Raw genomic sequence first — 27057 nt, forward strand, 5'->3', positions numbered from 1 at the left:
TTTAGCGATTCTAGGTTTAGTAAACGCTGGTCAAATGTAGCCAACTTATCATGGACGTCTCGCACATCGTTTTTCACTTCCGATATTTCGTTCTTGAGGTCACTCCGAGTCTCTCGTAGCTCGTGAAGTATGGTGCTGAGAGATGCCTCCTGGATAACTGAGGGGGACGAAAGGGCGATATTACAGTTAGAGCACCGCCATGACTTTTTCTTTTCGGCGTCCCATTTCCTGTGAACGGCCTCACGAACCCCGACGCATCCAAAGTGGAATAATCCTTTGCAATTTGGACACTTAACACCGTCGGTTATCACTTCATCACACGTTGCACAACTGGTACTCATATTATAGTCGTGAAATGTATATGTTTTAATGAAATTCGAAACGCGATAAACAAATAGCAGGTTATAAGATTAGCGCGTGCGGTGCGTTCGCCTGCCACCGCTCCCGAGTAGCGAATGATTTCTATTACTATGTATTTTATGCAAAGAGGATATAATAAGATAGAGCGGTACTGTCATAGTAAATTTTGTAACCACTGTAAATTCACTGCCATCTATCGACATACTTTAAAACTAAAAATGAAGATTTATAAAAATACATTAAAATGTATTTAAATATGGATAAATGATTTTTTTATTTGCATTGATTATTTTTATATGATTTTGACCCATGTTCTTTCACTGATATGCGTTAAAATTATAAATAACAAACGAAACCGTCAACGCCCTCTATACGAGAGTAGGCCAAAACTAGTGGCGCCATCTGATCGAGAATCAAATTTACGTGATTTTTCGAGGCACGTTTTTTCTTTAGACTGTATCCATCTATTACGGAGTTATATCTATCTTTGATTTTATGTCACACTATATGTTGCCGTTAGCGATAGGGACTAAAGGGTTAATAGCAATACCAAGGTAACACTGAAAGTTTTGGGAATATGTATCAAAATTATAATTAAATTAAAGACGTCCATCTTCGTCATGATTCGTTATTACTTATTACGAATCAGTTTCGTACAATACTTCCTACCCTAACACAAATCTATCACAGTCACTAGAATTGATCGAAACTAATCACTTTCGTTTCAGAATATTCTTCTGTTTTGTTCCGCAAGAAGCTAGCCTCAGCTGTACTGTCCTGAATGGCGCTTATATCTGGAAGACTTCTCTCAACGTATTTGCTGAATCGTTCTGGTTTATTTGAGTGTCCTTGGTTCTGCGGGGTGCTTGCATTTCCTAAAGGTGTCCAGTTTAAGTATGTGCTAGGTCTTTCTGGTTTTCTGTGCAAGATGCTTATTTTCGGAAAGTCCATGGACTTGCAAGGTTTTCCTGGTTGACTTGGATTTGCCTGGTTCTGTGAATCGCTTGCATCCTTTACGTATTTATTGGGTTTTAGCCTTTCTGGTCTCCTCTCTTGCAAGATGTTCATTACTTCCGAAAGGGTCACTTCTCCAGATTTCGTTCCTGGATACTTCTCCTTCTGTGAACGGCTTACAACCTTTAAGTATTTGCTGGCTCTTGATTGTTTTTCTGGGGTCGTCTTTTGTGAGGCGCTCGCTTCTAAAAGACTCCCATCCATGGGTTTGCTTGGTCTGTTTCGTTTTCTTGGTTGCTCTTGGTTATTTGAGGAGTTATTATCTTCTCGAAGACTCGAGATCATGTCTGCGCTGGCTATTTCATGGGTCCTGTTTTGCAAAGTGCTCTCTCCCCAAGATTTCCTTGGGTGCTCCTGGCCCTGCAAGGTGCTACTATCTATGAAAAGTCTCGAGCTTAAATAGGTGCTGGATCTTTCTGGAGTGCTCCTCTTCGAGATGTTTCCTTTTGGGGGGTTTCCAGCTACGTGTTGGTGAGATATTGAGGTGCTTTGATCTTGAAGACTCAAGTCAAATTTGCTGCATCTTTTTGGGGAACCCTTCTTCGAGGCGCTTAGTTCTAGAACACTCCCATCTATCGATTTGCGAGGTCTTCTTCTTTTCCTTGGCAGCTCCTGGTTCCGTGAGGGGCTTTTATCTCCTTGATGACTCGAATACAAGTATATTCTGGATTTTTCTGGGGTGCTCCTCTGCGAGGCACTTGCTTCTGAATGGTCCTCGTCCACGGATTTAAGAGGTCTCCTTCGTTTCTTAGGATGTTCTTGTTTTTGCGGGGTATTTCTTCCCCTTTTCCTTTGATATTCCTGTTTCTGTGAGGCGCTATCACCTTCTTGGGAACCCAAATCCGAGTATGTTCCGGATCTTTCTGGGGTGCTCTTATTAGAGTCGCTGTCTTCTGAAACATTCCCGTCTAAGGAATTAAGAGGTCTTGTTCTTACTCGTTTCTTAGGGCGCTCTTGGTTTTGCGGGGTGTTTCTTTCCCTTTTACTTTGGTGTTTCTGTAAGGCGCTTTTACCTTCTTGGAGACTGGAATCCGAGTATGTTCTGGACCTTCCTGGGGTGCTCTTATCAGAGTCGCTGCCTTCTGAAACATTCCCGTCTAAAGATTTACGAAGTCTTGTTCCTACTCGTTTCTTAGGGTGCTCTTTGTTTTGCGGGGTGGTTCTTCCCCTTTTTCTTTGGTGTTTCTGTGAGGCGCTTTCTCCTTCTTGGAGACTCGAATCCGAGTATGTTCTGGATCTTTTTGGGGTGCTCTTATCAGAGTCGCTGTTTTCTGAAACATTCCCGTCTAAGGATTTACTAAGTCTTGTTCTTACTCGTTTCGTAGGGTGCTCTTGGTTTTTGATGGATCTTCCTGGTTTCCATTTCTCTGAGTCGCTGTCTTCTGAAAGACTATCGTCAAAGGATTTGAGGGTTGTGCCGCGTTTCCTTGGCTGATCCTGATTTTGCGAGGTACTTACATCTTCTGAGGCTTTGTCGAGTCTTTCTGATCGCCAATGCTGCGAGTAGCTGTCTTCTGAAAGACTTTCATCCGAGAATTTGAGGGGTTTTACTTGTTTTCTTGGTGGGTATTGATTCTGTGAGGCGCTTTCGTCTTCTATGTCTCTGCTGAGAGTGCCGAATCTTTCTTGTTGGCACTCCGGCGAGTCGCTGTCTTCTGAAACACTTTCTTTCAAGAATTTGAGGGGTCTCCCTTGTTTCCTTGGTGGGTCCTGATCCTGTGAGGTGCTATCTTCTAATTGTTTTGTGAAACTTTCGGGTCTCGACTGCCGGGAGTCGCTGTCTTCTGAAGGAGTTTCGTCCAAGGGTTTGAGGGGTCTTTCTCGTTTTCTTCGTCGATTTTGCAAGGTGCTTGAATCTTCTGAATTTTCGCAGAGTTTTTCTGAATTACAGTACTGCGGGTCGTTAGTATCTTTCAAGGGTTTGTAGGGTTTTCCTCGTTTTCTCAGTCGATTCTGCGAGGAGTTTGAATCTTCTGAGTCTTTGCGGGGTCTTTCTGGATTACTGTCGTGGGAGTCACTAGTGTCTGAATTGTTACCATCGAATGTTTTGTGAGGTATTCCTCGATTCCTTGGTTGGTCTTGGTTTTGCGTGGTATCTTCCAAGTCGTTGCTGGATTTTCGAGGTTTCAAGCCCTGCGAGTCTGAGTCACTGTCATCTGAAATAATTTTGCCGAGAGTTTTGCGAGGTCTTCCCCGTTTTCTTGATTGGCCAGGATTTTGCGCATAGACACTATCTTCTGAACTCTCATCCAAGGTTTTGCGCGGTCTTTCTCGTTTCTTTGATTTGTCTTGATTCTTCGAGGTGCTGGACTCTTTTAAGTATTTGCTGGGCCTTTCTCTTTGCGAGTTCCTGTTTTCTGAAGTATTTTCGCCCAGGGGTTTCCGTGGTCTTCCTCGTTTCCTCGGCTGGTCCTGATCCTCTGAGGTGCTTGAATCTTCGCTGAGTGTTTCTGGTCTCCACTCCTGGGAGTCGCTAGTTTCTGAAAGGTTCCCATCCAAGGTTTTGCGCTGTCTTCCTAGTTTCCTTGGCCGGTGCTGACTCTGGGAGGCGCTTGCATTTTTGAAGTCTTTTCGGAGTCTTTCTGGTCTACAGTGTAAGCCACTTTCTCTTGACACATACTTGTCCATGTGTTTGCGAGGTCTCCCCAGTTTCTTTTTGGGGTACTCGTCTAAACGATGCTCGCATAAGCGGTGTCTTCCCCTTTTCTTGAGTTCATTTCCTTTTCTTTGCTTTTTGGGCAAGAGTTTGAGCATCTGTTGCTCGATGTCGGTGACGAGGCGGTAGAGGCGCAACGGCATCACATCCAACACGGCGGAGCACTCCTTCAGGACGAACCAGAAGCTTCGCGACGAATTCTCCTCAAACTCTTTCTCTACTCTCCGGTCCGACTTCAGGAAATGTTTAATGTCTTTAGTTCGTTTAATTAATATCGTGAACCAGTAATTAAATCTGGTGATACGTTTCGGATCGTCCACCAGGTGATCGATATCGGTCTTTATGATGATTCTCTCCTTTTTCTTTATTTTCCGAGGTTTCATCTGGCGGATGGTTTGGTCGATGATGGCGGTGAGGTCGTCGGCGGGCGCCGGACTCGCGGCTGGCTCGGCCTCCGGCGGGAGTTCCTTCAGCTTCACGTATAGCTGTTCGACGTCGTGCGTTTTTTCATCAAAGTTTGCATCGTTTTTAAGAACAGGGTCGTAGGCGTGCTCTTCACAAGAGTCTTCGTCGTTACTTTTATCATTTTTGGCTTCATTTTCAATTAATTCCACGTCTCTAGACTCGTCCACATCTTGGGCTTCCATGGCGTTTCCGTCCGTGTGGAAGCTGGGGTCCGCGAGCTCGGACGCGGGCCCGATGACGTCGGCAATCTCATTCGCGTTCGTAAACGCGCGCACTTGTTCCTCCACCTGGTGTAACACGTCGCTGTGCAAGTTGCCCCAGTAAGTGGCTATGAGATCCTCGACCTTGGCCGTATCCTCCTGCTTCTTGAGCTTGTTGGCCCAGTATGGGGTTCCGATACCGTAAATGTATTTCCGGGACTGCAGGTCCGTTTTCTTCCGCTTACTCTTCGGTTTTTCACCCAGAGCTAGAAATCGCGCCGGTACTTGTAGGTAGCGGTTTCTATAGGCGGCCGCCATCATTTCTTTGATGACCTCCTTCCTGTTGAAGGTGTCGGGGTTGAACTGCGGCTCGACCTCGTCGTCGCTATCCAATATGCCGCGTTCGTCGGCGTCATCTTCGAAGCCGGCGCTCTCAAAGTTGCCAGTATCATCGCCCCAATTTATATTATCCTTAGTCTCGTCGACGTTAACATCATCCTTTGAATCGGGTTTCTCGTCTTTAATCGGTATATCGGAAAAATCATCGTCAAAAATATTTCTGCCTTCGTCCTCTTCCACAAACGTCTGTAAGTTTTCTCGCTCTTCCTCCTCTTTAGTCTCTCGGGAGTCGTACCCGGCGTCGCTGTCGTGAACAGGGAGCACGTGAGCGGCGGTCGGCCGTCTCGCTCTCGCCCAGTTCCGGTTGGAGCAGTTCTTGACGTAGACGGTGGTGGTGTCGGCGTTGCTGGAGTACACGGCGTCGCCGAGTCGTCGTCCGCAAGCGTTGTTCGCGTTCACGCCTCGGAATAGCTTCTTGTGGGGGCGGGAGGTGGGGAGCGCGAGGTGCTTGTACGCGTACTCGAGGGAGTATTGCGTGAAGTCCTCATCGAGGAGTTTTCTCCGCTCGGCAGGCAGGAGGTGTCCTATAGCTCGCACTATCGCAGTTTGAGGTTCCCTCGAGGCCATGGCCGGTTTGAGTTCCTCTAGGGACAGTACGCCGACTTCGTACCGCTTGGGGATCCTGTCTAATATCTCCATGGTGACTTGGTCGGTTAGCCTCGCTTTGGCGCCCTTCCTGATAGCTGGATAAGACAAAATAAGAATTAATAATAAGGAAAAAATTACCAATGCCTCCAAAGTCAGAGCTGGAAGCTCCCCCGTTTACCGGACAGGTGCCTGAACCGCTCGGCTATCCGGTCACGGTGGCATGGGTCGAAATTTCCAAGTATATGACAATCTCCCGAAGGCTTGTGGCGCCCCCTGGCCATCTCTAAGGTAGAACAGTATGGTTCGACCTTCTAACTGAATAAACTCGGGTGATTACGTATATGACATTTATTTCAGTGTATAGTTTAAATAGTAGTGTGTCTACTTAAAAAAACACAAATTAAAATATTTTCATAGAAAATAATTTAATTTGTTCTTAGAGTATTAATAATAATATAACATTTTTGTGTCAATTGCAATCTGTATAATATACGACATATGTTTCGCTTAACTTCAAACTCGGATAAATCCAATCGACCCCCTTAGGAAGGTTTACTAATGACAATTACAGGACAATTTTCCATTTGTTACCTAATGGTAGTAAACCCTTAGGAAGTATCTAAAAATCGCAAAATCTAGCAGTTGGATTTATCCGAGTTTGAAGTCAAGCTACTCAAATATTTATTCAAATTATACTTTGTAAAGAAAGATATAGTGGCGAGGTTTAGACTAGCAATAACTTGCATCCAATTTACATTACATTCGAATGTAGTTTACCTTAGGAGTCTGCAATGTAAAGTGAGGTTTAGACTAGCAAGAGCTTGCATACAATTTACATTACATTCGAATGTAGTTTACCTTAGGAGTCTGCAATGTAAAGCGAGGTTTAGACTAGCAATAACTTATGAAATAAAACTATGAAAACGGATTATATCGCGTATATTGAATTTATAATACATCCCGACGTTTCGAACTCTTTACAGCGTTCGTGGTCAACGGGTGACTGAGGAAAAATTACAAAATGCAAAAATACCCACATACTAAAATAATGAACAATCATAGACTACAAACTTTAAGGCTGGTTGTACATGCAAAATCGGTTCATAAGGCTAGTTATACACTATAATTATTTTTCAAGTAAAGATATATATATATACGCGATAAAAAAAAAAAAAAAAAAACAAAAAAAAACTATGCCGGCTCCAACCCTACACCACGGACCCGAGAAGATTTAATTCCCTCCTAAATTGTAGGAGGGTATCCCAATATGGGACCGGCAACAAACTCGGCGGGACACATCTTTTCAAAACATCAGAATGTCCAGCATCATCCAACACTACGGTCTCACAGTCTATGTCTCGCTTGCTCCTTTATCAGGTGGACTACAGGATCCCAAGCTGGTGGTAGAGAAAAGCCATCTTCCCTATTAAAGTTTGGATATTTCTTAATCTCAATGGCCTCGCGCAGCATTCTGGGTATGTAACGCTTCTCCTTGGCAAGAACCAGAGGCTTATCAAACTTGATTGAGTGATTGGCTTTATCCATGACATGCTCACAGACAGCAGACCTAGGTCGACGGTGCTTGACATCAGCTATGTGTTCCTTCACCCGAGTGGAAATGCTCCGTTTCGTCTGCCCGACATATGATAGGCCACACTCACAGTCCAGCCTGTACACTCCTGCAGTCTGTAGAGGGGTATTGCATTTTACAGGCCTCAGGAATTGTGACATCTTCTTCATTGGCTTGAAATATGTTTTTATAGAAGCACGCTTCAAGATGTGGCTGATCCTGTCCGTGACCCCCCTGACAAAAGGCAGAATGGCAGGCCTGCGCTCGACTGTGGGGATCTTAATGTGGGACCTCTGGTTGACCCGCGGTATCCTGAGCTCGTTTGCCTGGAGCGCGCGCCTGGCATGCTGGAGCTCCGCGGCCAGATGCTGGTCATCACATATCCTCTGGGCTAGAGGAAACAAAGATTTTCCTACTGTAACAAGTTGACTGGGATGGTGATGCGATTTGCCATTTAAGTACCTATCAGTATGAGTAGGTTTCCTATACACAGTGCGACCTAGGGTGTTATCAGGATTTATAGGTATATATATATATCTTTACTTGAAAAATAATTATAGTGTATAACTAGCCTTATGAACCGATTTTGCATGTACAACCAGCCTTAAAGTTTGTAGTCTATGATTGTTCATTATTTTAGTATGTGGGTATTTTTGCATTTTGTAATTTTTCCTCAGTCACCCGTTGACCACGAACGCTGTAAAGAGTTCGAAACGTCGGGATGTATTATAAATTCAATATACGCGATATAATCCGTTTTCATAGTTTTATTTCATGAGTAACTATCGCGGTAACCGAAGACAATAGCAATAACTTGTATACAATTTACATTACATCCGAATGTAGTTTACCTTAGGAGTCTGCAATGTAAAGCGAGGTTTAGACTAGCAAGACCTTGCATACAATTTACATTACATTCGAATGTAGTTTACCTTAGGAGTCTGCAATGTAAAGCGAGGTTTAGACTAGCAATAACTTGTATACAATTTACATTACATCCGAATGTAGTTTACCTTAGGAGTCTGCAATGTAAAGCGAGGTTTAGACTAGCAAGACCTTGCATACAATTTACATTACATTCGAATGTAGTTTACCTTAGGAGTCTGCAATGTAAAGCGAGGTTTAGACTAGCAATAACTTGTATACAATTTACATTACATCCGAATGTAGTTTACCTTAGGAGTCTGCAATGTAAAGCGAGGTTTAGACTAGCAAGACCTTGCATACAATTTACATTACATTCGAATGTAGTTTACTTTAGGAGTCTGCAATGTAAAGCGAGGTTTAGACTAGCAATAACTTGTATACAATTTACATTACATCCGAATGTAGTTTACCTTAGTAGTCGGCAATGTAACGTAAATTGCATGCAAGTTCTCGCCAGTTTAAACCTCGCTTAAGATCTTCCTATTAATACGAAGGTAACACTGAAAGCTTTTAGAATAAAAGATAACCGGTCGGGGACTCATAATATTCGACTTGTAAAATTTAGTCCCAATCGTTCGATGTCCCCTTTCAACCGAATCAGCTCCCGCGAAGCGGTTCAAACCAAAGTTAAAAGCAAATATATATAAATATAGAACAACACGCCCGGCCCCGTCGCCCTCGTCCACTTTTAGGCCTGACTTACTCTTGTCGGGATCCCTTTGCCTCTCGCTCGTGAACTCCCCTAGATGCTCCATGGCGGCGTCCCCCCCCCCGCGTGCGGGATGCGCCCCGCGCGCCCAGGCGAGCGGCGCCGCGTGCTGCGAGGCGACGAGCGCGCGCAGGCGCAGGTGCGCCGCCCACGAGCGGAAGCTGAACAGCCGCCCGGTCGGCTCCGGGCACGAGCTGTAGGCGAGGGGGTGCGCGGCCTCCTTCCAAATTAAAAAGGCCAACAGTCACTAGTTAGGCTCCTCCCTCCGCTGGATCACTAATACTTAAAAATGTTATCGTTTATTCGTTAACTAGCGACCCGCCCCGGCTTCGCACGGGTGCGATGCTGATGTATTATACATATAAACCTTCCTCTTGAACCACTCTATCTATTTAAACAAACCGCATCTAAATCCGTCGCGTAGTTTCAAAGATCTAAGCATACATAGGGACGGACATCGGACATCCATCCAGACGGCAGAAAACGGCTTTGTTTTATTTTATACTATGTAGTGATATGACGGACTTTAGTTTTTCTTATTATAGAAAAACGATGACGTTACGTTATTACACGACTGCCCAAAAAAGAGAGTGTAATGTTTTCAGCGTTCATGTTTGTATGTATATGTCTGTATGTGAGTTTCTTTATTCCACCATAACTTCTTAATGCCTGAACAGATTTAGATGTATGATATATCATTAGAATCCTTACGTCATCCCGGGTGACATAGGCTATTTGACGTCATAATAAAATCAACATGGCGGACGTAATGCACAATAATGCGCGACCGCGACATTTGAAAAAAAAAAAAATATCTTGCAAACTTATCGAATGGGGTATCAAAATGAAGAGCTTTGAAAGACGATTCAAATTATATATGAAACTTATGCGTTTGATTCTCACTTTGGTAGAATAAGGATTTACAAAATATGCTAAGAAAAATAAATCCTATCTAATTTAGTGACGTCTCAAATAAAATAATTTTACTGCTGATCATAAAAATATATACAAAAAGATAATATGTTATAGTGTAAATTTTAAAACTAAACACAAACATTTTAAAATTGCGTTATTGAAATATTTAAAATCTAAAATTTCCATTTCTTATTACCCTTAGTACTAAACGAATTTTCATGATTGTGAAAAGTGTTGAAGTCACAATGTTTATACTATGTGTATGTTGATTTAACATGTATAGGTATTGTAGAAAGCTCGCGAAGTCGCGACATAAAGTACTGTATTGTATTAATCTAAGAACTAAATAAAAGAAGGCCCGAAGCGTCCGAGAGAGGAGGCCCGGAGTGCGCGTTTTCCGCAACTTCCCCCTAGTAAGTATCTTAATTGCAAAGGCCGAAGAGCAAGGTGTAGTGCTCAAACAAAAGTAAACAGACACACAAACAGACAAACACAACAATAGTAAAAGTGGGTAAATGCGAAGACCGAGCTCCACGTAGAGCTCTAGATGGGTAGTGAGTAAATACCGAGGGAATACTCATTATGTATTTACTCAATTTACCCGTATTAACTCGTTTATACCCAATTTGGTGGGTATAAACTATTTAGAGTGCTGACACTACTAACAGGGTATAGAAATTTTAATTAAAGGTGTATTTTGTACTGGATTTAGTAGTCCAATTAGTAAGAAATACATTTTTAAGAGGGGCGTTCCATACATGTAACTAAGTGTCACAATAAAAAAAATTGTGGCACATCATTAAATTGGTCTTTAAAAATTACGTCAAAAACCGTCGGGATAAAACAGTTTCCAATGGCCAAAAAAATGTTCATCCCTCTAATAGCGGAAGCCGCTCGACCCCAATTACAAAGAAATACCGCAAATCGATGTACAGGTTAGCCGTTTGGCACACGCACACTAGAGGTCAAAACAAAATTTTTGACCCGCAGTTCCTAAAAAAAACTCCCGGGGGGGTGATAAAACATTTTTTTTGTATGGAAAAAAAAATTCCAAAACCTATCGTGTGTGGTATCATACGAAAGGGCTTTTTGAGGCGATTCTAAACATATATCACATCATTACATTTCGGCCATTTTTTTGCCGAGAATGATTGCCGAAAGGTGGGACTCGGATATCCTCCGCCGATATACCGACCTTCATGTCGTACGACCTAGGAAATAAGTATTTATATGTTTTTATGTAATAGGTAGTTTACTAATGTAGTTTTATAAGTGTCTTGTAACTAATAATTTATGGATCTCAGCTATCTGAAAATAAATATATATATAAATTTTTTTTTAATTGAAACAAAAAGAATTTTCGAAACATACCAAGATTACCAAGTTTGGGCTCCTCCAGATACGATATGGCCGATTTTTTTTGTACAATATACTACAAATGATACGTGATATCCTCATATCCAACCCCAAGAAAGCAATTTTAAAAATAATATCATTAACAATTTTTTTTTTCAATTTTACAAACTGACACAGTCTACTTCAATACCTATTTTACGAGACTTATGGAACTGTACTGCAGATACGGTACATATTAATCATAAAATGATACGTAATATATCGAACGGGAAATACAACTTTAACCCTTTAACTGCGCCTTTTCATCAGTTGGTATTGTTGGTTTGTTTAGTTTTTGACACAAAATATCAAGGTTGTACCCTTCAGATACGATATACCTTATCGATTTTTCTTTGTACAATATACCACAAATGATACGTAATATCTTATTATCTAACCCCAAGAAAGCAATTTTGAAAATAATTTCATTTAGATTTTTTTTTAAATTTTTCAATATTGAAAAATTATACACATGAAAAATATTAAAAAAAAAAAACTTAATATTTTTTTTTCAAAATTGCTGTCTGGGGTTAGATATCAAGATATTACGTATTTATGGTATATTGTACAAAAAAAATCAGTAAGGTACATATATCGTATCTGAAGAAAAAAAACTTAAATATCTACTAATGTATCTAAAAAACTTAAATGTCTACTCCTTGACCAAGCATGTTACACTGTTGATGATTTTATGAAAGAGATTATTTGAAATATTATTGTATTGACAACTGTTACACGATTATTATTTAAGAAATTGTATGATCATTATTTAAGAAATTCTCATCTTAAATACCGTAACCTTTATGCCACCATCACGATGTACGCCATGACCGTCGTCTCGTAGTCAGAAGTATTCTAGTCTCTCCTTTAAACCAACCAATGTGACCTTCATGTGAAGTGTGAGAGGTACCTCATTGATCATGTCCACGGCGTCAGACAGCCGACGCTCGTAGTCGTCGTCGAGGCCGAAGCACATCTTGAGCGCCACCACGATGTACGCCATCAACGTCGTCTCGTAGTCAGGGAAGTAGTCTCCTCCCAATGTCTCCTTTAAGCAGAAATAACATATTCGATTACTAACATTTCTATCCGGTTCGAAGGACCAATATGTAACGCGACCGCCTAAACAGTATTGATACTTTCGCAACATTATGCGTCACTTTATAACTTTAGTTAGGTTAAAATAAAACTTTCGGTAAATTTGATATAATCGTTTATTACTCTTAACAATTTACCTATGTATTCATATAATACATACAAATTATATATAGGTAGCATGATAATAATGATTTGCACTAAGGTAATATCTTATATATATAATCATCTTACTCGCGTTATCCCAGCCTTTTTGCCACGGCTCATGGAAGTCGGCTGGGGTCCGCTTGGCAACTAATCCCGAGAATTGGCGTAGGCACTAGTTTTTACGAAAGCGACTGCCATCTGACTTTCCAACGTTCCAACTTAGAGAGGAAACTAGCCTTTTGTTGAAATTTGGTATACAGATAATTTGAGTCCCGGGGAAGGATATAGAATACTTTTTATTCAAGAACTCACCCTTTAAGGGGATGGAAATTTGTATGGGGAATCAATAACCGCTGAACCGATTAAGATGAAATGAGGTATGGACATAGTTTGAGTCCTGGGGAAGGACATAGGATAGGTTTTACCGCAGAAACGGGGGGGGGGGGGGGGGGTAATGGAAATTTGTATGGGATCCAATAAAACCGATTTGGATGGAATTTGATATTATGGAGATAGTCTTAATTGTTGGGAAGGGTGTATAATAATTTTTATTTCCAAAGTCATCCTCTTCTCTTCTCCTCTTCTCGTCTCCACTCTTCTAACACTCGCTCAACGTGTTGTTGGTAGTGTACGATGAATACTGCTCAAGACCTGGAACACCTGGAGTGCTTCTGGGTGCAAAGGGTCAGGGGTAACACTCGCTCAACGTGCCGCTGGTAGAGTATGATGGGGAAAACTCAAGACCTGGAACACCTGAAGTGCTGCTGGGTGCAAAGGGTCAGGGGTAACACTCGATCAACATGCCGCTGGTAGTGTGTAGTGTACGATGGATACAGCTCAAGACCTGGAACACCTGGAATGCTTCTGGGTGCAAAGAGTCAGGGGTAACACTCGCTCAACGTGCTGCTGGTAGTGTATGATAGGGAAAGCTCCAGACCTGGAACACCTGGAGTGCTGCTGGGTACAAAGGGTCAGGGGTAACGGGTAACACTCGCTCAACGTGCCGCGGGTAGTGTATGATGGAGAAAGCTCCAGATCTGGAACACCTGGAGTCCTGCTGAGTGCAAAGGGTCAAGGGCAAAGGGTGGGTAACACTAGCTTAACGTGTTGTGGGTAGTGTATGACGGAGACAGCTCAAAACCTGGAACACCTGGAGTGCTGCTGGACGCATCGGATCAGGAGTAAAACTCCTTTAATCTGAAGTTGGTAGAGTATGCTGTAGGCAGGTTAAGTTCTTCAAGACCTGGAACACCTGGAGGGCTGCCAGATGAAGCAGGCACCTGACCAGAGCTACCACACGTTTAACATGCAGTAGGTACTGAGGGTGGAAGTTTGTATGGGGAAACAATAAATATCTGATAACAATAAATGAACCTGAGTTCCATTAAGTACAGCCAGGGTTCATCATCAGCTCTATCTTGGGTACTGCTCTCCCATTTGCTCATCAAGACGTGTCAGAAGACCAAAACAGCGTGTGCCTATATTGCACCAAACCTGAGTTCCACTAGGTACAGCCAGGGTTCAGCATCAGCTCCATCTTGGGTACTGCTCTCCTAATTGCTCATCAAGACGTGTCGGAAGACCAAAACAGCGTGTGCCTATGTTGCATGAAACCTGAGTTCCACTAGGTATAGCCAGGGTTCAGCATCAGCTCCATCTTGGGTACTGCTCTCCTAATTGCTCATCAAGACGTGTCGAAAGACCAAAACAGCGTGTGCCTATGTTGCACCAAACCTGCGTTCCACTAGGTACAGCCAGGGTTCAGCATCAGCTCTATCTAGGGTACTGCTCTCCCAAGTGCTCATCAAGACGTGTCGGAAGACAAAAACAGCGTGTGCCTATGTTGCACGAAACCTGATTTCCACTAGGTACAGCCAGGGTTCAGCATCAGCTCCATCTTGGGTACTGCTCTCCTAATTGCTCATCAAGACGTGTCGGAAGACCAAAACAGCGTGTGCCTATGTTGCACCAAACCTGCGTTCCACTAGGTACAGCCAGGGTTCAGCATCAGCTCAGCTCTATGTATACTAAAACCTTCTCCAGAATGTCTTTCTCCATCAAAATCGGTTCAGCCAAACGCGAGATAATCGCGAACAAACATACATACATACATATACATACAAACATACGGGTCAAACTGAGAACCTCCTTTTTTTTGAAGGCGGTTAATAAACAAGTACTTACAACCCAAGGATTAAAGTTTCTGGTCGCTGTTTACACGCACACAGTACAGCCAAACACGCAAACAAATATAACTTTTTACACGGCGAGCGACGCACACAATGATAAATAACTTCGTCGTCGTCGATGCAACGTGCGGAGCCGATCAACAAACGTCCTGCCTCTACCAGCTCCCGCGCGGGACTGAGGCCGCGAGCGCGTGTCACCGGTGTTATACCAATAAAAGGGGAAGTTTTTAAAAAATCGTCAGAAAATAAAAGTTGCAATTTAAATAAAATGAAGTACAGCAAAAGTTTAAGTAACCATTGCAGATTATTTGAGTATGCAATCTACGTCGAAAATAAGTAGATTTTCGGAGAAATTGTCACTTGTTTTGAGGTCATTTCTGTAGAAAATTGAATTCGTTTAACTTTCATTTCCTCGAACTCTAAGTCATATAACAACAATGTAATCTGATAAACTTCAAGTACAGAATATGTGTAATACAAATTTACCATTTTTAGCAGTCCAAACTTTACGAAATTTACAAATAAAAGCATCAAAATCAGTGCTATACACGCGTTTACCTAAACGTCCATCAGAAAAAAAAACATTACTAATTTAGTAAGCCTTTTTTCAAAAAATTGATCTGATAAACGTAAAGATAAGAAGTCGTGCTAATAGAAACCAGTACTTGTTATTTCAATTAGGTAACAAAAGGTGTACAATTTCACAGAAGAAATCTATCAACTTTACATTTTTGCGACTAAAATCGTAACCGGGCTCTTAAAACTAAAATGTTATAATGTTGTTAATGTTAAATGAATGCACCCGGTCGCGACGGTCCCGAAAAGATCATTGATTGTGGTAATGTGTTTTCACTGACCGAGCGCACGTGCCGCACGAGGCCCAAAACTTAAACGTTAAGGTGCATCGCACCGAACAATATGTTTTATTTAAAATGGAACCAACAAAATCGAGATAGATACTACTCAAGGTACTACTTACTTAAACTTAATTAAGATTAATAATAAGATTAAGTCCCGTTCGAGTAATGTAAAAACTGTGCAAAAATCGTGATCCTTAAATCAGTGTGGACGTCAAGTCACGTAGATAGTTAATGAATTATGGATACAATCATAAATTTTCGGAATCTTTAAGACTCAACTGATGATACTTAAATAAAGGGAAATCTCAAAAAATTATGAAACATACCCTGCTCGTCGAAAGCGGTTTACCCTTGAACGGCACGGGGGCTACGTCCATGAGCGCGCGCACCAGCGCCGCCAGCGCGCGCGGCAGACGCAGCTCGCGCAGCTGCGCGTGCAGCGCGGCGTCCACGTCCGGCGTCAGCGGCGCGCCCAGCGCCAGCAGCCGGCTCACGCGACCTGCAGCCGTACATCGTGACAGGACAGGGAGGTACTATATACAACACCGCACCGCCAGCGCGCGCTGTACGCGCAGCTCGCGCAGCTGCGCGTGCAGCGCGGCGTCCACGTCCGGCGTCAGCGGCGCGCCCAGCGCCAGCAGCCGGCTCACGCGACCTGCAGCCGTACATCGTGACAGGACAGGGAGGTACTATATACAACACCGCACCGCCAGCGCGCGCTGTACGCGCAGCTCGCGCAGCTGCGCGTGCAGCGCGGCGTCCACGTCCGGCGTCAGCGGCGCGCCCAGCGCCAGCAGCCGGCTCACGCGACCTGCAGCCGTACATCGTGACAGGACAGGGAGGTACTATATACAACACCGCACCGCCAGCGCGCGCTGTACGCGCAGCTCGCGCAGCTGCGCGTGCAGCGCGGCGTCCACGTCCGGCGTCAGCGGCGCGCCCAGCGCCAGCAGCCGGCTCACGCGACCTGCAGCCGTACATCGTGACAGGACAGGGAGGTACTATATACAACACCGCACCGCCAGCGCGCGCTGTACGCGCAGCTCGCGCAGCTGCGCGTGCAGCGCGGCGTCCACGTCCGGCGTCAGCGGCGCGCCCAGCGCCAGCAGCCGGCTCACGCGACCTGCAGCCGTACATCGTGACAGGACAGGGAGGTACTATATACAACACCGCACCGCCAGCGCGCGCTGTACGCGCAGCTCGCGCAGCTGCGCGTGCAGCGCGGCGTCCACGTCCGGCGTCAGCGGCGCGCCCAGCGCCAGCAGCCGGCTCACGCGACCTGCAGCCGTACATCGTGACAGGACAGGGAGGTACTATATACAACACCGCACCGCCAGCGCGCGCTGTACGCGCAGCTCGCGCAGCTGCGCGTGCAGCGCGGCGTCCACGTCCGGCGTCAGCGGCGCGCCCAGCGCCAGCAGCCGGCTCACGCGACCTGCAGCCGTACATCGTGACAGGACAGGGAGGTACTATATACAACACCGCACCGCCAGCGCGCGCTGTACGCGCAGCTCGCGCAGCTGCGCGTGCAGCGCGGCGTCCACGTCCGGCGTCAGCGGCGCGCCCAGCGCCAGCAGCCGGCTCACGCGACCTGCAGCCGTACATCGTGACAGGACAGGGAGGTACTATATACAACACCGCACCGCCAGCGCGCGCTGTACGCGCAGCTCGCGCAGCTGCGCGTGCAGCGCGGCGTCCACGTCCGGCGTCAGCGGCGCGCCCAGCGCCAGCAGCCGGCTCACGCGACCTGCAGCCGTACATCGTGACAGGACAGGGAGGTACTATATACAACACCGCACCGCCAGCGCGCGCTGTACGCGCAGCTCGCGCAGCTGCGCGTGCAGCGCGGCGTCCACGTCCGGCGTCAGCGGCGCGCCCAGCGCCAGCAGCCGGCTCACGCGACCTGCAGCCGTACATCGTGACAGGACAGGGAGGTACTATATACAACACCGCACCGCCAGCGCGCGCTGTACGCGCAGCTCGCGCAGCTGCGCGTGCAGCGCGGCGTCCACGTCCGGCGTCAGCGGCGCGCCCAGCGCCAGCAGCCGGCTCACGCGACCTGCAGCCGTACATCGTGACAGGACAGGGAGGTACTATATACAACACCGCACCGCCAGCGCGCGCTGTACGCGCAGCTCGCGCAGCTGCGCGTGCAGCGCGGCGTCCACGTCCGGCGTCAGCGGCGCGCCCAGCGCCAGCAGCCGGCTCACGCGACCTGCAGCCGTACATCGTGACAGGACAGGGAGGTACTATATACAACACCGCACCGCCAGCGCGCGCTGTACGCGCAGCTCGCGCAGCTGCGCGTGCAGCGCGGCGTCCACGTCCGGCGTCAGCGGCGCGCCCAGCGCCAGCAGCCGGCTCACGCGACCTGCAGCCGTACATCGTGACAGGACAGGGAGGTACTATATACAACACCGCACCGCCAGCGCGCGCTGTACGCGCAGCTCGCGCAGCTGCGCGTGCAGCGCGGCGTCCACGTCCGGCGTCAGCGGCGCGCCCAGCGCCAGCAGCCGGCTCACGCGACCTGCAGCCGTACATCGTGACAGGACAGGGAGGTACTATATACAACACCGCACCGCCAGCGCGCGCTGTACGCGCAGCTCGCGCAGCTGCGCGTGCAGCGCGGCGTCCACGTCCGGCGTCAGCGGCGCGCCCAGCGCCAGCAGCCGGCTCACGCGACCTGCAGCCGTACATCGTGACAGGACAGGGAGGTACTATATACAACACCGCACCGCCAGCGCGCGCTGTACGCGCAGCTCGCGCAGCTGCGCGTGCAGCGCGGCGTCCACGTCCGGCGTCAGCGGCGCGCCCAGCGCCAGCAGCCGGCTCACGCGACCTGCAGCCGTACATCGTGACAGGACAGGGAGGTACTATATACAACACCGCACCGCCAGCGCGCGCTGTACGCGCAGCTCGCGCAGCTGCGCGTGCAGCGCGGCGTCCACGTCCGGCGTCAGCGGCGCGCCCAGCGCCAGCAGCCGGCTCACGCGACCTGCAGCCGTACATCGTGACAGGACAGGGAGGTACTATATACAACACCGCACCGCCAGCGCGCGCTGTACGCGCAGCTCGCGCAGCTGCGCGTGCAGCGCGGCGTCCACGTCCGGCGTCAGCGGCGCGCCCAGCGCCAGCAGCCGGCTCACGCGACCTGCAGCCGTACATCGTGACAGGACAGGGAGGTACTATATACAACACCGCACCGCCAGCGCGCGCTGTACGCGCAGCTCGCGCAGCTGCGCGTGCAGCGCGGCGTCCACGTCCGGCGTCAGCGGCGCGCCCAGCGCCAGCAGCCGGCTCACGCGACCTGCAGCCGTACATCGTGACAGGACAGGGAGGTACTATATACAACACCGCACCGCCAGCGCGCGCTGTACGCGCAGCTCGCGCAGCTGCGCGTGCAGCGCGGCGTCCACGTCCGGCGTCAGCGGCGCGCCCAGCGCCAGCAGCCGGCTCACGCGACCTGCAGCCGTACATCGTGACAGGACAGGGAGGTACTATATACAACACCGCACCGCCAGCGCGCGCTGTACGCGCAGCTCGCGCAGCTGCGCGTGCAGCGCGGCGTCCACGTCCGGCGTCAGCGGCGCGCCCAGCGCCAGCAGCCGGCTCACGCGACCTGCAGCCGTACATCGTGACAGGACAGGGAGGTACTATATACAACACCGCACCGCCAGCGCGCGCTGTACGCGCAGCTCGCGCAGCCGGCTCACGCGACCTGCAGCCGTACCGTGCGGCTTATACATCGTCACAGATGACAGGGAGGCACTACAACACCGCACCGTCAGGGTTCTAGTGTCCAAGGCGAAGGAGGTAGCCGTGACAGCTTGTCTTATCTCTTTTTTTTAATTGAAAATTTAACAAGAATTACAACATTATAAGCACCTTATTGACGTTAATCCAGAGACGAGCAAAGCGAAGCGCAAGGTAACTACCTACCTTTTCTCGAAGCGTCTAATGTTTCGCCAAACTGTGAACAGTTTGTTGGCTGTGCGCTCTAAAATAATCTAATACTAAATAGGTACAGCATTAGGAATGTTACACTTACACATCATGACGGGGAGGTGGAAGAACACCATGAGGGCAGTAGTGTCGTAGGAGGTGGCGGTGAGCTGCCGCATCCGCCTGCCGCGTAGCTTGTCGAGAACCTCCGCGGGCACGAACCGGAACTTGTCGGCGACGGGCAGCAGCCGCCAGCGCAAGAAGCGCATGAATTGCGACACCAGGATGGGGCTGTAACAAAGTACAGTCCGTTAACTCTGAGAATGACCTTCGGATTTTAGCAAGATACATCGGGTATCGGCGGTAACACGCGAAGGCGATACTGCTGTTCTGCTTTTTTATTAACTCACAAAAAGTTTTAAACTTACCGCAAAAAGTTAAGGATACCTATTGTCTCAATGTAAAATAAGCCCCAATTTAACATTATGCTTAATGTTCAGTTGATAACTACTCAGATAACTATATTGCGATTTGACTTTTTGTCATAATCTAAATAAAATAGAATCAGAATTTGAAATTCGTCCGGAGGTAATTTGAAAACAGAACATCACATCGTCATTTACTATAGCTTGACCACAACCGCTGTGCCGCTCCTTAGGTATGCGCGGGGAGGCGGGGTGCGGGCAGGAAAGATCACGGACGCACAAGAGTCTGTCGTCGTGTCGGATAGATCTGAAGATACCGAAGTACAATATTTTGGCTCTGTATAGGTACATACTTATTATATCCAATTTTTATTATGGTACAATACGATTTTTAGGTAAGCACAAATAAAAAAAACCAATATAAGTCAAATTAATGTGTAATTATCGGAAAAATAAATAGTTTCGAGAGTTAAAACCGAATCAGTTCGAAAAACAAAAAAACATAAGCTTCTAGTTAATGAATACAGTGACTATTCTGACATAGATTCACTTTTATCTTCATCTTCCATTTCGCTACCGGAACTTGAATCATTGTCATCCTGCAAATTTATTATTATGGGGTCAATAATATTGTCGAAACGGTTGTCGCGATCCCAGTAATCGTTTTCATTTTTTTGGACATGGTCATCACACCTCTGCCATTTTTCTGCCGTGAACTCCGAAAATAATAAATTCAGTGCGTTTATCTTTTCATCTAGAGAAGAATGAATATGGTTTTGCGCTATATTGTTTTTAACATCAGCCCATACCAATTCGATGGGGTTCAGATCTGGATGGTATGGAGGTAAACGCAGGACTGTGTGCCCATGAGCTTTTAAGAGGTCATCGATTCTGTAAACAGGCTCTTTTTGAGTGGCATTTATAAGAATCTGCAGTTGATTTTTTTTCATTTTTTCCGGAAATTCAACATTGTGACGCCGCAGCCAGTTCTGCATTTCACTTTTGAGGTTTGTCATGGTCGGTTTCTTATCAACTTGAACGCTGTGGTAAGACGCGTTGTCCATCACAATTACAGAATTCGGCAGCAGTTTATCTTTCAACTTTTCATCCACCCACTTATAAAAAGTAGGCCCGTTCATGTCTCCATGGTAGTCGCCAGTCTTAGCATCGGATTTAAATATAGTCAATGCACCTTCGACCAAGCCATTTCGACTTCCAGCGTGAACGATTACCAAGCGTCGTCCTTTCCCGATGTCAGTGTGAATTCCAAGTTCCGACGATGATTGCCAACATTTGCTAATTTCATTTCATATCTTTATTGCTATCATGTTCATCATAATACAGGTGTTACAATAAATACATTTGTAGGTACATGACACCCTGGTAGGGCACTGCAACATTCTTAAATCTAGGTGTATTTTTACATTTCTAGTACTAATCATAATATTCAATTCAATACATTTATTTCATGTAACAAAGACACATTTTATTAGTAACACTTACAAGACTAAGGGGTTAGTAGGTAGGTACAGCTAGACTTAAATTTAAAACAAAATAACACTAACGGGAGAATGCAATCCCTCGCAGTGTGACAAGTAGGGACAGTCAACCCTGTCCGCTATCAATCGCAGAATGCTGTTGGGACTGCCGCGCACCCGGCGCCGGCGCACCAGGGATGCCGCGCGCGCGCGTGCACGCATGGTAGTGTAGAAACAGTCCACGCGCACCCGCCGCACCAGGGATGCCGCGCGCGCGCGTGCACGCATGGTAGTGTAGAAACAGTCCACGCGCACCCGGCGCACCAGGGATGCCGCGCGCGCGCGTGCACGCATGGTAGTGTAGAAACAGTCCACGCGCACCCGGCGCACCAGGGATGCCGCGCGCGCGCGTGCACGCATGGTAGTGTAGAAACAGTCCACGCGCACCCGGCGCACCAGGGATGCCGCGCGCGCGCGTGCACGCATGGTAGTGTAGAAACAGTCCACGCGCACCCGGCACACCAGGGATGCCGCGCGCGCGCGTGCACGCATGGTAGTGTAGAAGCAGTCCACGCGCACCCGCCGCACCAGGGATGCCGCGCGTGCACGCATGGTAGTGTAGAAGCAGTCCACGCGCACCCGCCGCACCAGGGATGCCGCGCGCGCGCGTGCACGCATGGTAGTGTAGAAACAGTCCACGCGCACCCGCCGCACCAGGGATGCCGCGCGCGCGCGTGCACGCATGGTAGTGTAGAAACAGTCCACGCGCACCCGCCGCACCAGGGATGCCGCGCGCGCGCGTGCACGCATGGTAGTGTAGAAACAGTCCACGCGCACCCGCCGCACCAGGGATGCCGCGCGCGCGCGTGCACGCATGGTAGTGTAGAAACAGTCCACGCGCACCCGCCGCACCAGGGATGCCGCGCGCGCGCGTGCACGCATGGTAGTGTAGAAACAGTCCACGCGCACCCGGCGCACCAGGGATGCCGCGCGCGCGCGTGCACGCATGGTAGTGTAGAAGCAGTCCACGCGCGCCGCCGCGAACATCCCCATCAACACCCGAAACGCATTGTTGTACTGGACCCTAAGAGCCCCATATGCCCGTTGCGAATACTGAGCCCACAGATTGCAGGTGTAGAGGGAAGTGCAAAACGCCCTGAACAATGTAACTTTCACCTCTTTGGAGCACCTTGCAAATCTGCGAGCGATCATATTCGCCCGGACCGACAGGGCCCTTCGTTCCCTTTCTATGTCCCTGTCGTCTTTGAGGTCGGTCGCGATCACATGGCCTAAGTACTTAAAATGGTCCACTCTATCTATAGGGGTACCATTGAGGCAAACCCCAGGGACTTCCGTTGTGTTCTTGCGACCGCACTCAAACACCATGAGCTGGCTTTTGGCCACATTATATTTAAGGCCATGCTCAGTAACATACGCTTCGCAAATTTTCAAGAGTTTGCGTATTCCACACACTGACGCGCTCAACAGAACCATGTCGTCTGCATAACTTATGTTATTAACACAGACTCCATCCACATGACATAATATGTACTTAATTAAAATAATATCATTAATACATAAATTGAATAAAAATCGAATTATTAAATATTAAATAATTAAATATGTGTCAAAATATTGGCTTACAATCTTTATTGTTCATGAAGAACTTCTTCTTGTTCCAGGCGTTTATGCCGGCTTATTGCTACCTAAGCCAAGGCTCATGAGAGCCTGCGCTCCGCTTGGCAAGTGGCAACTGATCCCAAGAATTGGCGTTAGCACTAGTTTATTCGAAAGCGACTGCCATTTGAGCTTCCAACCCAGAGGGGAAACTAGGTCTTATTGGGATTAGTCCAGTTTTAGGCACCAGGCTCTCACGAGCCGTGACAAAAAGCCAGGATAACACTAGGAATACGAATGGTCGTAGCAATGACATCTATTTTACCTCTATCTATCTGTCATCTGTCTGTCCATCTGGTTGTCGCGGCAAGTTTGCTCCAAAACTACAAGATCGATTTCTTGGATGGGAAATATTTCACATTGATTATCTAATTTCTTATTAAATTAATAATGATATAATATTAATAATATTAATATTTAATTTATTGATTGAAATTATCTAATATTATTTATTTTTATTTGTTATTTTTTATTATTTTAGAGTTTAAACACACCTTCGGTCGAAGTTGAGCGCCAGCGCCAGTATGGCGACCACCATGTAGTTGGTGACGCGGTCGACCCGCAGGCTCTTGGCGTGGGCAGTGCGGGGCCCGACCTCCTCGGCCTCCTCCTCCTGCTCCTCCGCCTCGCTGGAGGAGGAACCGACTTCTAGCTGCTTGAGGACTTGAGCGGGGCTGAAAAGGGAGTGAGTGTTTAGACACGTATAGTCGTATCGTACATGCTACACTATCGCATTGGGTATCTGTTATGCGAGCCCCATGACACGGGCAAGGGCAGCATCCGCTCGGTGTACCCCTTACATTTCATTAAAGTGTCATAAGTGCCACTACGCGTTGGCTTCGGCTCCGCGCACGCCTCCCAGAGGTCCGGAACACCATTGTTCCGTGATGGGAAAGACAAAAAAAAAAAAAACAATTAAACTTACTTATTATTAACCTATAGGTAAAAAATTTGGCCCAAATCGCCATCAACGGGCAAGGTGAACAAATAATTGAAATTAAATTACTTTTTAGGGTTCCGTACCTCAAAAGCAACAAACGGAACCCTTATAGGATCACTCGTGCGTCTGTCTGTCTGTCCGTCTGTCACAGCCTATTTTCTCCGAAACTACTGGACCAATTAAAGTAAATGAGAAAATTAAAAAATAAAGTTTTTAAACTATATCGTGTTACATATCAAATGAAGGAGCTCATTGTGAGAATCTCAAATATTTTTCTTTATAATTTTAGGATAAACAGCTTAGAAATTATTCAAGAAAATAGGCAAAAAATGACCATTCCCTCCCCTTTATCTCCGAAACTACTGGGTTTAAAATTTTGAAAAAAAAAATACACAAAATAGATCTTTACCTACAGATCACAGGAAAACCTACTAGAAATGTGCAGTCAAGCGTGAGTCGGACTTAATTACTTAGTTTGTGATCCGACCCCTACAGGGTTTTTAAAGACATTTCACTCACGTTTCACATAAAAAATACAAGATATTTTTATTCTCTTGGAGTATCCCATTCTACTAATTTTATTACAGAGTGGGTAGGAAATTAGATAAAGCCTGAACAGTAATATATGATCATTGTCAAGACGGCGCTGTTCATTCTCATGTATAGGGTGACAGTTCAGATTAGTATGAAAAAATTAGTTCCAGTGAAATTCCGCAACATGGCGCATGATCATATATTCCTGGTCAGGCTTTACCTATATAATTTGGCAATGGTTTATACATTTTAGCTTTACACTCACCCCATCGCCTCCTTTTTCTGGAACATCTTGATGTAGCGGCTCCAGATCCACAGCACCTTCATGCGCACACTTGGAGCCGCGCCTAGCTCGATGAGCAGCTCCGTCAGCCCCGCCAGAAGGAAGTTGTATTTGTGCCATTTGTACCACTCCGGACTCACTGCAAAATAAGTATATTAACCCTAGAGTAGTTGCACCATTCCGTGAAATGTGAGTATTCGCGTGGGGAGCATTTTGCCACCCATACTTAAAATGATTTTTTGTTTAAAATTTAAAATAATGGAGAAACCAGTTTATAATCATGAAATAAAACTATGAAAACAGATTATATAGCGTGTTAATTTATAATAAGTTTCCACGTAAACGCTGGTATGTATTATAAATTCTATATAGGGTAATTGCGTCAGTTCACCGTCCAGTGCTTGTTTCCGTCCACTTGGCGGAGTTGCCACAAAGAATTGCGCATAATTTGAATATAAACCTACCTTACCGCATAATTTTGGACTTATATAGATGTATAACCTTCCCTTTCAATTAGTTTGTAAGCATTATCATGTACTTTTATTATGTACCTATGTTACAACTTCTTGAATAAACGTCTTTTATTATTATTATTATTATTTTCATAAAAATGATATTAAAGCGACTTGCTAAGCTCAGGAGTTCACTCAGTGTCATTGGGGCCAAGATCTACAACTTGGTTTCAACTGATATAGTCAGGGATCACAGGCATGCTACAGCGTAGACGAGTATCTTCATGGAGCTCATTAACTAAAACGTTTTCTGAACATGTAATATTAGGTATTATTTTTTGTGTTTAGTTAATTATGCGTAGTTTAAGAATTTGTTGTAAATAAAAATATATAAGCAAATATGCAATATGTAAATATTATCAGTATTGTAATCTCACTATGTACATAAAATAATGATTTTACCAATAAATAAATTAATCAATCAACTAAATACATTTGTTTTTCCTCTCAATATGATCTGTATTATGTATAATACAGATCATAGTCACGGGCAGAAGCTATAAAACCACCTAAAAACGATTTATATATTACATAAGAACTAAAATTGAGATATATAATCGATTTTTAACTCAATAATGCAGTTTTGCAGTGGTCGGAAACTAGCTCATACATGGACGAAAACTAGGTCATGGGTGGATGGAAACTAAAACAACACAATTTTTTGCAAATTATATTTTTTATAAAATAAACCGTAAATATTATTTAAGGTCAAGTAATATTAACCTAAAATAGACAATATGAGCAATACAAACAAATATAACACAAGTAAGACTACTTAAATAATTTATTTGATAATGTAATGTATATTATGTAATTAAATTGTATTTTTGAATTTATCAAATAATGTAAATTGTATGTACTGACGATCATAATATAAATTCGTGTAGATTAGTCTAAGATAATTTATATTGTAATTTTATATTATGAGAATAAATATCTAAATCTAAAGATTTTTTTTCGCATTTCAATGTTGGCAACTTGGCATCTTCTAATTGGACGGGATCTGACACGATTACCCTATGCGATATAATATAATCCATTTTCATAGTTTTCTTTCATGAGTAACTACCGCGGTAACCGAAGATAATATTAAGTTTATAATCATTTTTATGGGATAAAATAAAATCAAAAACTATTAGGAAAAGGAACAGTTTTACACTTAGTAGTCAAAAAATTACCTTCACAAATGTACCATGTTCAATTAATCACTTTTTTTTTGTCACGGGCCGCTAAATGCTCATAGCTGACATACTCTGGGGTATCATTTTTTAATGTTTAAAGTTACGAGTTTTAGTTAAAGAGGGAGGCCTATGCCCAGCAGTGGGACAATATGGGCTAATAATAATAGGGGGAGCAATAAGCAATAACATAGCCAAAGAAGGGGTTAAAAAAGAACCACATACTTTCCACACCCTCCTTGATCTTGACGGAGTACCGGGAGCGGCGCGCGACGGCGAATGTGCCGTCGCCCAGCGCCTGGTGCTCCACCACGGTCTCCTGGACATTCGTGTCCTGCGTGCCGCACTCCACGCAGTAGAAGAACCCGTCCACCAGCCGCATCCGAGTCTCGCCGCACACACCGCACGGGTCGCCTTTACCCATGCTTCTTGTTTTTCCTACCTTATATCATAAACTTTACTCATTATTTATAAAGCTAAGCACTACACGTGCGTGGGAAACGAAAACTCGCGGACTGTACGAGAAATGTCAGTCTTAATGAAAAGTATGAAAACGAAACGTACCGTCAAAACGCGCGGTACTTAACCTATTATTTTAT

At 45.7% G+C, this 27057-nt stretch overlaps 1 protein-coding gene across 1 annotated transcript; it reads right to left on the reverse strand.

Moving 5' to 3' along the window:
* Positions 1-464: 464 nt before the first annotated feature.
* LOC134750764 (uncharacterized) lies at positions 465-26976 on the reverse strand. Its single transcript, XM_063686006.1, has 28 exons — positions 26684-26976; positions 24751-24907; positions 23506-23685; positions 19538-19722; positions 18995-19108; positions 18839-18952; positions 18683-18796; positions 18527-18640; positions 18371-18484; positions 18215-18328; positions 18059-18172; positions 17903-18016; positions 17747-17860; positions 17591-17704; positions 17435-17548; positions 17279-17392; positions 17123-17236; positions 16967-17080; positions 16811-16924; positions 16655-16768; positions 16499-16612; positions 16343-16456; positions 16187-16300; positions 16031-16144; positions 15816-15988; positions 12109-12246; positions 8883-9108; positions 465-5777 (listed from the first exon to the last, which is right to left on the reverse strand). The coding sequence occupies exons 1-28, from the start codon at positions 26880-26882 to the stop codon at positions 1054-1056; spliced, it is 8262 nt and encodes a 2753-aa protein (XP_063542076.1). The 5' UTR covers positions 26883-26976; the 3' UTR covers positions 465-1053.
* Positions 26977-27057: the final 81 nt, after the last annotated feature.

This window comes from Cydia strobilella, chromosome 20 (genome assembly GCF_947568885.1).
Source record: "Cydia strobilella chromosome 20, ilCydStro3.1, whole genome shotgun sequence".
In the NCBI taxonomy this organism is placed as follows: Eukaryota; Metazoa; Arthropoda; class Insecta; order Lepidoptera; family Tortricidae; genus Cydia; species Cydia strobilella.

Bases quoted from the DNA above. Each gene is read 5' to 3' on its own strand.
- LOC134750764 (XM_063686006.1), bottom strand. From the start codon at position 26,882: ATGGGTAAAGGCGACCCGTGCGGTGTGTGCGGCGAGACTCGGATGCGG. The intron at 19,723-23,505 runs GTGTGTTTAAAC...ACTTTGTTACAG, and splicing joins GCGCTCAACTTCGACCGAAG to CCCCATCCTGGTGTCGCAAT. The intron at 16,613-16,654 runs GTATATAGTACC...GTACGGCTGCAG, and splicing joins CGCGCTGGCGGTGCGGTGTT to GTCGCGTGAGCCGGCTGCTG.